General features: G+C 34.6%; 1 protein-coding gene across 1 annotated transcript in view; it reads left to right on the forward strand.

The window, feature by feature from the left end:
• Positions 1 to 11060, forward strand: part of LOC144442036 (acid-sensing ion channel 2-like) — a 12133-nt gene extending 1073 nt beyond the window's left edge. Inside the window, exons 2-11 of the mRNA XM_078131308.1 lie at positions 1779 to 1946; positions 2809 to 3021; positions 3739 to 3866; positions 4693 to 4874; positions 6895 to 7054; positions 7363 to 7419; positions 7731 to 7899; positions 8314 to 8883; positions 9673 to 9764; positions 10876 to 11060. Of these exons, the coding sequence (XP_077987434.1) occupies positions 1779 to 1946; positions 2809 to 3021; positions 3739 to 3866; positions 4693 to 4874; positions 6895 to 7054; positions 7363 to 7419; positions 7731 to 7899; positions 8314 to 8883; positions 9673 to 9764; positions 10876 to 11060 (1924 nt within the window). The remainder of the gene's footprint in view (positions 1 to 1778; positions 1947 to 2808; positions 3022 to 3738; positions 3867 to 4692; positions 4875 to 6894; positions 7055 to 7362; positions 7420 to 7730; positions 7900 to 8313; positions 8884 to 9672; positions 9765 to 10875) is intronic.
• The last annotated feature ends 209 nt before the right edge of the window (positions 11061 to 11269 follow it).

Below are 11269 nucleotides of genomic sequence, written 5' to 3' on the forward strand. Positions count from 1 at the left end.
CCGAGCGGCTTAGCCGCGAGAAGAGAGGGACTATATAGTCGGGACTATAGTCCCTCACTTCGCACTTCGTACGCCCTACAAAGCAAAGGGACGATAGTCACGAGTCTGGCTGCGAGACTAATTTTGTAAGTACATGAAATGTGTTATCTAGCAGACCGCATATTATGGCTCTCGTCTCTCTATCTATCCCCCAACAAACGGTACTACCAAACCAGAGTGACTACAAAGTTTCAATTAGGCAACACAATAATAGTTTGTACATCTCTCACAATGTTTTGTGTTACAAATTCCATAAAACAAAATACAGACACTGACACTGCGCAAGCATATAAAGTGATACATTTTATCTCACTGTGAACACAAACAACATCTCTGTCAAATAAAACAAGGGCGTGTCAAACACAAAACTGTTTATTTGTGTTCTCAGGAAGTAAAATTTTACGTTTCATATGCCTACTGGCTAACAGTGCCTGATTCGTTTTATGTAATTTGTAACAAAAAAAGTCCTGCGTCACATGTAAAAGACCGTGCCGCCTAATTGATACTCTATAGTCACTCTGGTTTGGTAGTAATTTAAAATAAGTCTTGACACAAAATCTGCAATCATACCATTGCCTTTAATACTACTTATCACGAGGACAAACTGATTTATCTAAAGAACAATGGTCGAAAGAAGGGCAAATCAATTAAGAAAATTAGTCCGAAATATCTTGTTGAAGGTTAGTCGAGAAATTAAATATTTGCAAAGAATATTCAAAGTCATTTCAATTTTGAATACGATATAAAAAAAATAGTTGATCACAATACCATAAAATTATTTCAAAATGGTACTGAAGAAAATCAACTCAACAATGGCATAATGCTATACATATAAATAAGATACAAAACGCCCTGTCCTACTGATAAGGTCAATCAACTCGTCAGCCATTTAACCATACATCTATATCTATAGTTAATTATATTAAGCGTTTGTTTGTCTTATATTTCTGCATGAATGCTAATCAGATGAATGTGTTTTGAAATTGAAATTGTTCATTTGATATATCTATAATTACTTTATCAATTAAAAAGTGATAATTTACGACACACCGGATAACTTTTCTCTGTTTCTTAAAAATAGTAATTTGTTTAATTTTATTATATTCTTGGTTTCCGTTGGCAACGGTATCTATATAAATAGTACAGAGCAGATAAAACTCCATGTTTATCGAGTTCGTATCTATCTATCTATCTATCTATCTATCTATCTATCTATCTATCTATCTATCTATCTATCTATCTATCTATCTATCTATCTATCTATCTATCCATCCATCCATCCATCCATCCATCCATCCATCCATCCATCCTTCCATCCATCCATCCATCCATCCATCATCCATCCATCATCCATCCATCCATCTATCTATCTATCTATCTATCTATCTATCTATCTATCTATCTATCTATCCGTCTATCTATATATCTGTCTGTCTGTCAGTCTGTCTGTCTGTCTGTCTGTCAAAATAATAATTTGTTTAATTTTATTATATTCTTGGTTTCCGTTGACAAAGGTATCTATATAAATAGTACAGAGCAGATAAAACTCCGTGTTTATTGAGTTCGTGTCTATCTATCTATCTATATATATCTATCTATCTATCTATCTATCTATCTATCTATCTATCTATCTATCTATCTATCTATCTATCTATAGGCCCATCTATCTACTGTGAATGTTAACATAATTATAATACGTGTTGAAGTAATGTTTATGACTAAAATTTCATACTTTTCAGGTTTACTTGGTTGTTAATTGTTCTTGGTGCTTCGTTTGGTCTCGGCGTGCAATGCTTCTCCATAGTGTCTACCTTCATATTGAAACCAGTGTCAATGAACACAGAGTTCAAAGAAGAAAGCCGCTTACAGTTCCCAGCGTTGACAATCTGTAATAATAATTTAATCAAGTAAGTACAAATCGAGAAATTAATTTTTAATTTAATTTTATTTATTTTCTAAAGCGCCTTTTCTATTAATTAATATTCAAAAGCGCTGTACATACAATATTAGTGACCTTGAAGTATAACCGTCACTTTATATTTGTAATATTTGACCTTGAACGTTACAGACAATCTTGCTCATTAATTATACAGGTGCAGCAAACGGGCAGATTTGTGGTTTCATATAATTATATGTTGTTTCAGACCAAAAATATGTTTTTAAATAGATCGCCGAACCCCCCCCCCCCAAAAAAAAAAAAAAAAAAAAAAAAAATTATAAAAAAAAATGTGGGGCGGGTGTTTACAGCTGTTCCTATCTGCCTCCTACTGGTGGTGAAAGATATCTGCCCTGTTTCCCTCCCACTGGGTTTCAAATTGCCCGCCAGCCCACTGCCCATCCAATATTGTGAATGATGGACCCACTCCCCACCAGGAAAACGTTTGTGCCTTCCACTATACCAACAATTGATTTTGACGTACACAATGTGCCTTAACTTACAGTGCTCCCCACCCCTCCCCAATAATACATGTTTCCCTTCCCACTGTATCAAAATCATGACTCCCCCCCCCCCCCACCGCAGTTCTTCCTTGTTGGCTCCCCTCCCGCTACCGATCGAAACAAATTGCCTGCCCACTAAAAAAATCCCCAGCCATTTTTGCAAGAACTGTGTCATTGACTGCATTTGAACATGATATTTCGATTAATGACAGACACGCCATGACGTGTATTTAGATACATCATTATTAAGGTTTTGCCTGTAAGCCTACACTACATAGGTTCGTCGACTTTAATTAGTGACAAGTTGCTATTCTTTGTTGTTGCTATTAGAAAAACGAGTCTTGCCGATATTTCGGGATATACGTATGCAAAAGACTCCTTAAAAATAACGAAGCTGGTGTTTGGCCCGGAGTATGTTGGATTGACCTCAAAAAACATAAGTCCACCATATTGGGAAATGGCAAACTACGGAACAGAGTTTGGAGATGACTTGCTCGGCTTTGTAAGTGCCGTTGCTCACACAAAGGATGACGCTATTCTTTGGTAAATTATTAAAATTCATTTTAATTAGATAACCTTTCCCTTCATAATTGTTTAGTTTTCCTTTATTTCATTATTAGGCCTAAACAATGTTTGGTTCCGGTTACCCGACCTCACCTAGTTTTTCACACAAACCCTAAACTTTGTTTTACGTATTTCAGAAAAAAATAATGAAATCGTGAAAATTGTGAAGTCTCGCAAGAAATAGTGGATGCGGAATCAAACTGACATCAACTTAAAAAGACAATATGAAACTGCTCTTCCAATCTGTAATGGATGTACGAGAAGAAACTAATAACACAGAAACCACATGGAAAGCAAGGGAAAACATAACTACCTGAACTAGATATTCACATATGAAAAAAAATAAAATAGAAAATAAAATCTACCTACCCCATCTATTCTAAAATTGAGCGTAATCGGAACTACACAATTCTTTTTTATTAGGCCTTCCTTGCACGACCTCTAACTTCCATGTATTTACGTTTCCATGTAAAGTACACGATTATCAGGTGCTGTAAAAACTCTTTCAAGAACTAATACCAAACTGAACATTGTCAAATAATGTCACCTAGGCAAAAAACACAAACATACATAGATATTAACTTTATCAACATCCATGCAAAGCAGAAGGTTTCCCCATGCTCTATAAATGAAGCATCTGTGATATTATGTCAACATAATTCGCTTAAATGACTGTATTTTTCCCATCATTTGTAGGTGTTTTTGGCGTGGCCATACACAACACTGTGGTTCTGAGAATTTCACCAAAACGGTTACGAACTATGGAGTTTGCTTTACCTTCAACTCCGGAAAGATTGGGGAAATACTACATGTTAATACTGCAGGTAAAAGCGTCATATATCTTGTATATGTCTGCAAGACTGTATGCAGTTATTGAGATTTCCTGCACAAAATGCAAAAGTATTTTCGCACTGAATCTTATGTTACTCTCTGATCTCCACATCTAGCTTGCAGATCATGTAACTATACTCGAACTATCTCCACTTCTATACGGGATCACTTGGATTTTAGGGAACTAGCTAGCAGACAAAAAAAGTACACACTGGAACCATAGCAAAGCATTTAGCCTCTACTCCGTTCATTCGACTCCTTGAAAGTGCCTAAGTGTAAACTCCCTTTTATTTTCATAAATATCCAAATTTACATAACGCAATGTGTATGGCTGAATAATTAATGCAAACCATATTAAGTCTTTAGGAGGAGTTGCTATGCCCTAATGACTATTCCCAATTAACATTGATAAATGATCAATATGAATTCTAGTTATGTGTGAAATGTCTTACAGAATTATAAGAATTCTCTTGTGCTCTAAATTCCATGTCCCTGAGAAAGTCTACTGACCTTTCAGTCGATGTAGGGCATAATATATTCAAAATATGGAATTTACTAAAACTATGACTATGTCATCTGTAACACTTGCGCAAGCGTATTAAGGGTTAAAATTTGTTGTTGTTTTTAACTTAGATCGTATGATGCTTAGTATATATATACTGTTACTGCTGTATAACAAATAGTCCTGTTCTGTCAAATTTTATTCTTATGTTTGATGCAAGAAAAAATCTTTCTAAAGAAGTCACATGTTAATCATTGTTCATTATGATATAAAATGTGTACTGTTCATTCGTCTGCCTATGTTTAATTCACGTGTAGGTGTTCGACATGGCTTAACTTTATATCTGAACGTGGAGGCTGGAGACTACGTGAATGGACCAAGAGACTCGGTCGGTTTCAAGGCAATGGTTCACGATTTGAATGATTCACCTGACATTGAAAACTTTGGTTTTGGTTTGATTCCCGGGACAGAAACAATGGTTGCTTTATCACAAGTTGACGTAAGATTCACTTTAATTACAATTATAATTATAAATGTTTAACTTCAAAATAGATGTTTATATATTTCGGTGCTGTGTATGTGTACCAGTGAGGCTAATAAGGTATACCAAAAAAGGTTAGTACCAAGGTAAAATCATATATCACACCATCATGTAATATCAATACTTTCCAGCTTGATTATTTTCTTGAATGTCCCAGGAATGGCGGAAGTCATACATATTTCACAGAGAGCTCTTCAATGTGTCCTAACTAACTAACAATAGGTTCTGGTATCACTTGTTGATAACATCCCATATAGAAGCATTGTCGTATAATGTACAACTATTATTTTTAGAAATATAATGAACTCACAATTACAACAGCCACGCCTTCGGAGTGCTTCAACCATTTTTCTGCTTTTAGTGTGGATTAGAATAATTGACATTGGCTAAGGCAAGTACAACGCAAAATTTGAGCATTGTTACAATACTAGATCAACATTATCTCTTTGAATATTATACTAATTGACATTAATTGTGTGATCTTGCATTATAATCCTTCACTAGCTGTAACTGGGAATTTTTTTTCCATCAAATAACCAAATATATACTCACTAAAATGGTCAGTTACTTATAAAATGACGTTGTATATGTTAATTACTGGTCAACATTATCCGTTGGTGGTGTAGTGACAAGTTTAAATCTTGAGTGAAGGCTTAGTTTTGAATCTGTAGGCATGTTTAAACTGCACTAGTTTGCAACAGTACTATTCTACAGTTCTTCGATCAGACAGCCACAATCTATTCACTGACAATTGTTAAAATACCAATAATCAGACATTGCAGATATTCATCAATTGTATATCTTATCCATTAGTATTGCAATAACAGGTTGAGGGCGCTGATTTTGGGTACGGACCCAAAAATCAATTTGATTTGATTTATCATGTATACAACTTCAAAAATAATATGTTCAGTTGCGACTAGTGCAGTATTAAACAGATTTGTCTGAAGTTAGATTTATAGCTGAAAAGTACATCAAAGACATGTTTTGTTAATGCATTCTTAAGATGTCACACAACCCTTTGTCAAATCTAGACATATTGCTATCGATCACACAGTGGGTTGTGTACATATTGTCGGTTTATTAAATGGTAATCATTTCACTAATGGTCATAAGTCAATGTCCGATGTCATAGAAACAGAGACATGACGTCATACCTGGTTTTAAATATTGAGTAAAGTCAATGACAAATATTAAATGTTGAATATGAAATATGAGAGATAATTGAAGTGCAAATAGAATAAAAGGAATTTCACGTTCAGTTAGTGTAATATACAGGCTACTTTATTCATCACACAGATATATACATATATATCTTATAATGAAAGTGAATTTCGATTTCCTCTGATTTTCAATACTTCAGGTGTGCAAGATATTAAAGGAAGTGTGTATTTGATTAATTTTGTATTAATATTGATGGCAAACATGAGTCTTTTCACCACACAACAGCTCTAAAGCGACTGGCATAACATAACCCATTTTTATCTGTACCTGAAATAGAGAATTAATATTTTAAGGCCTTTAATATGAGACCTTATAGTACACGTTGTCTTTCTCTTTTCAAATGGCCTTTCTATTTTTTTGTGTCAATTTATAGACGTGGTGTCATCCATATAATAATTTCGAAGTGACCTCATACATAAAATGGCATAGTATATTTATATGACAAAGTGCTTGATGTGTCTCAGAAGCATTATACAGTTATAAGCTGGGAGCAAACTTCCGAAATCAGTCAGAATTTACTCTGATGATATATTTCACTTTTCTGTACATCTTCTTTAACCGCAAAAGTTACGTCACTGCCGGGTTGATGTGTTTTCAAGTATACGAGTCTCGTAAAAGGGCTGCAATATGATATACATACATAATTTAAAACGTACATTTACCTAGGACAGAAAAAATGACAAAAACGTCTGTCCTACCACTGGGTTTCTCTGATCAATTACCTTGTCTATATTCTCTCTTTCCCCTATTTTAGAAACATCTCCTACCGATACCTCGTGGTCATTCCACTTGTAACCCTGAGAAAGCACAACTGAAATACTTCAAAGGGAATTATTCGAGATCAAAATGTTGGATAGAATGTGAGACTGATTATGTAATCAGTAAGTGTGGTTGCAAATACTTTTACATGCCAGGTAAGTAAGAACAGTGAATTACAATGTATCAATTTTATTTATAGTTCCATTACTGTACTGTACTGTACTGCACTGCACTGCACTGCACTGCACTGAACTGCACCGTACTGCACTGTACTGCACTGTACTGTACTATACTGTACTGCACTGTACTGCACTGTATGAATTAAAAACACATTTCTACCATGATTTCAGATATTATCCAGCTTTCCTATAATGTTGATGTTCCTGAAAGAAATACAGTATTCATAAATTGTAGTTAATGTATGTGCATTTAAACCACAAATCTGAATTTATCTTTTGATCAGGTGATGGACGTTTTTGTCTACCAGAGGAGCTTCATGAATGCTATTTTGAAGCCATGGGTAAGAAAACATTACAATTCTTGTCCAATACGCTTTGTTTGTTTGTGGTAGTCCCATGGAGTACATTGTTACCCCATATAAAACGTCACATTTATGTATTGGCATAAAGGTGACGTATATATTAAAGTAGACAACACTGTCCATGGATATATACACGATTTGCAAATGATTGCGTGTTCTGTATCACAGAAACGTATCTGTTACAAACCAAACGTGCTCAGTTTTGCCATCAATTATTTACTCCAAATCACTCCAGGATTGTTTATCAGAAGGTTAATGTGTGTAAGTTCGTCATTTTTGCCATCTTGCAGACGACATTGCCTCAAAAAGATCCACGTGCTCGCATTGTACAGAATTGTGTGACACTACGTCATATGACGTCCAAGTATCGTATACTTCGTATCCGTCATATCCTGTTACGCAAGATATGAGTAATGAGGGATCTACAGTGTGCCGTCTGTCCTTCACGGAATACCTGAGGTAAACAGTCATAATATATATATAGCCTACCTGTAGACTTCAAGGACTATCCCTACTACACTATTTCGCTATCCTACCTGACATTTTGAGAGATTTTGAATTTTCTACCCTGGCTCCTATTTCCAGCTGGCAATTAGTATCGCCATATAAATACGTAACGTGTGCAAAACATTAGCATAAATTTGAATATAGATAATAATAAATATAAATTTGATGTACATGGGTCGACTGTCACATTTATATATACCAATTGCGCGATTTAAATATGTCTAATTATGTATTCGACCAATCACGGTCTATGCTGGAATGCCACCACTAATCTGCCTTGAAATGAAGTATGGTTCCAAGACTACGCTTTAAGTCGACAAAAGCTACATGGTTGAAAATGTGAACTTTTCTGCCTTCTTTTGTCAGGCGAACAATACCGCATTCCTACTATCACGAACGTTTGGCTAAAAATGACATATCGCCAATTCTGGAGGACCTAACGACATTTATAGCATCACAGAATTACACCATGGACGATCTGCCGAATGGAGTCACCATTTTAAGTCTGTTGAACACAACATTTCCCTATTTCTATAAAGCTTTATATACAGAAGTTACTTTGAAAATGACGCTTAACATATACCAAAGTGCTTTTGACGTGGCACGTACGAATGACACGCGTTTTTGTGACACCAATAGTTATATCTACAACCAGACGTACCAAGACACATACATACATCTGATTGGAAGGGGGTGGTACAGACACAGCCTTGATCAAGCGATACGTACAGTGCTATGGGAACTCGATATAGAAACATATTTAGAAACCCAAGAATACGAAAATGTACGAACTTCATTCTACGATGCTTTTAATAGCGTGTATGATGAGCTGTTTGTATTGATTTATACGACATACCAGGAGAGTTTCATACAGGAGTTGATGGAATCGAAGGTGAAAACCATGTCTGGAGATGAAATATGTTATGAGTACGCAAGGTGAGGACCCTCATATACCTTGACCAAACAATTTCATCAGCTTAGTAGATCATTCAAAGAATTACAAAGGGTATAAAATAATTCACTATCTGTACGTCATACCCTTCATACTTCATATATACATTGTTTCTTTATATTTTTAAAGAAATGTATACAAGTAATTTAGTAAGTTACGAATCTTCTTTGGTCAAGTTGCAAATCTTCTGTTTTGAGGCAATGACACAGAAGAATTTGCTAATGGTATGTTACGTAGTTAATTAGCTAATGGTATGTTAGTTAATTAGCTAATGGCATGTTACATAGTTAATTAGCTAATGGTATGTTACATAGTTAATTAGCTAATGGTATGTTACATAGTTAATTAGCTAACGGTATGTTAGTTAATTAGCTAATGGTATGTTACATAGTTAATTAGGATATTGGCACATTAAGAAACACATCTCAGTAAGTGCACAACTGATGGTGCAAATTGACCAGTAGAATCAAATATATAACATATATATCAGAACAGTTGTCCTATGCATACAATTAAGTCACATTACAGCTGTACAGAACTATTTGCTTCTCTCCAAGAGTTTTCATGTATGTATAATATTCATATATGTATGTTGCATTTTATTGTTTTTTTAAATGTGTACCTGTCACACTTGATAAGTTGCAAATGAATTAATTAATTATGACTCTGATCTCACCACTTATTGCCCAGTTGTTGAAAATATGGCCCTTTTACCATTTAGTATAATGAATTTTGTAAACCAATAATCTGAACGTATTGATTATTATTTTCAGGCAAAATTTCTTGAAGGTCAACGTGTTTTTCCAGAAAATGGTCGTTGAAGTCGTAACCCAGCGGGCTGACTATCAGATATTCAGTGTTATATGTATGTATGTCATTATAGTGTTGTGTGCCATGGCAACATGGAAGGGTTTCTCAAGTACTATTATAAGAAGCTATTTTAATAAATTAAACTAACTTGCAAACAAATAGGCAACATGGAAGGCCTTCTCAAGAATTATTATAATAAGTTAGTTTAATAACTAATAACTATTTATTTACAAAGGATCTTTTGTTCTGAATCAATTATGTAATAATAATTCGAGGTTCAACTTGCTAATCAGAGAATTATTACAGGTAATTAGCAATAGTATTGCAGATAAAGACGTTGCAATTATTGTGGATAGTTTGCGTTTTTCAACAGTACAAACATCATTTTGAACACTATTGTCATCAATATACCTTAAGGTTACCCATCTTGCAGTCATCGTCGACAAAAGTGTCGTAAGAGGGCGCCACACATGGGGGGGGGGGGGTTGAGGCCTTAAAGCACATGGTAGTACGTGAAGCCGTGAATAAAATGAGGACATAACTCAGCGAGTCACTAAAAAGTGCGTGATCACAAACAAAGTTAAGAGAACTTTTTCACTGATTAAGAATGTAACCAACGTTATTTCAATATCATATAATATTCAACAATGATGCTCATCTTCTCTGGTCCAAACGTCTCATCAAATGTATAAACTTATTAGCTTAAAGTGGCCATATGGATGAAGATTTGGTATATAGTTTGGAATTTTAATTTATAGAACAATTTAATCTTAGCTTCCTTCTGTTGAAATGTGAAACAACACATACCAATCTGTGTTTGTAACTCCATAAATTGCAAAAGCACAGTAAATTTCTACAATGTTTGTTATTGTACATTTTGATAGCTTTTTTGCAATGTATGGAGTTGCAAACACAGACTTAATCAATGTTGTTTCACATTGATTTTTTAAGTAGGAAGCCATGAAGAAATTGTTTTATAAATTAAAAGTCCAAACTAAATACCAAAGCATCACCCATATTACCACTTAAAAAGAGTGTAAACTTTTAACTGTGACTATATACATATGCACTATTGTGTTTTCAACCGGACATTTGTTTTTCGGTTGAATTCTACAATGGACCATAATAAGGTGCTTAACAAGTCGTTTGTATTCCTCTACCTACAGGTGATATCGGAGGTGTTCTTGGTTTGTTCTTCGGGGCAAGCTTGCTGTCTGTGGTTGAAATTTTCGACTATTTCCTTTTGAGGAAAATGTGTCCGAAGAGCAAGAAGGAAATAAATCAACATACAGATAACAAAAGAGGACATGCAAATCAAGTTATGATTGTTGTGGAGGATGAATTACTGTAACATTTTTATCCCATGTATATTATTTATCATTAACGAAATGACAAATTGAATAATGATTCCGATTTGTAACCAAGTGGCATTATTTCCTGCCCACTTCCATGGTTTTGTATCTTATGTAACCAATGGTGCGTATGTAATGCATCTTGGAAATAAACTGTTTAAACTTTTTCCCCGTTTGTTTGTTCAAGAAAACTCTAATCCATTCTCAT

This window comes from Glandiceps talaboti, chromosome 11 (genome assembly GCF_964340395.1).
Source record: "Glandiceps talaboti chromosome 11, keGlaTala1.1, whole genome shotgun sequence".
Taxonomy (NCBI): domain Eukaryota; kingdom Metazoa; phylum Hemichordata; class Enteropneusta; family Spengelidae; genus Glandiceps; species Glandiceps talaboti.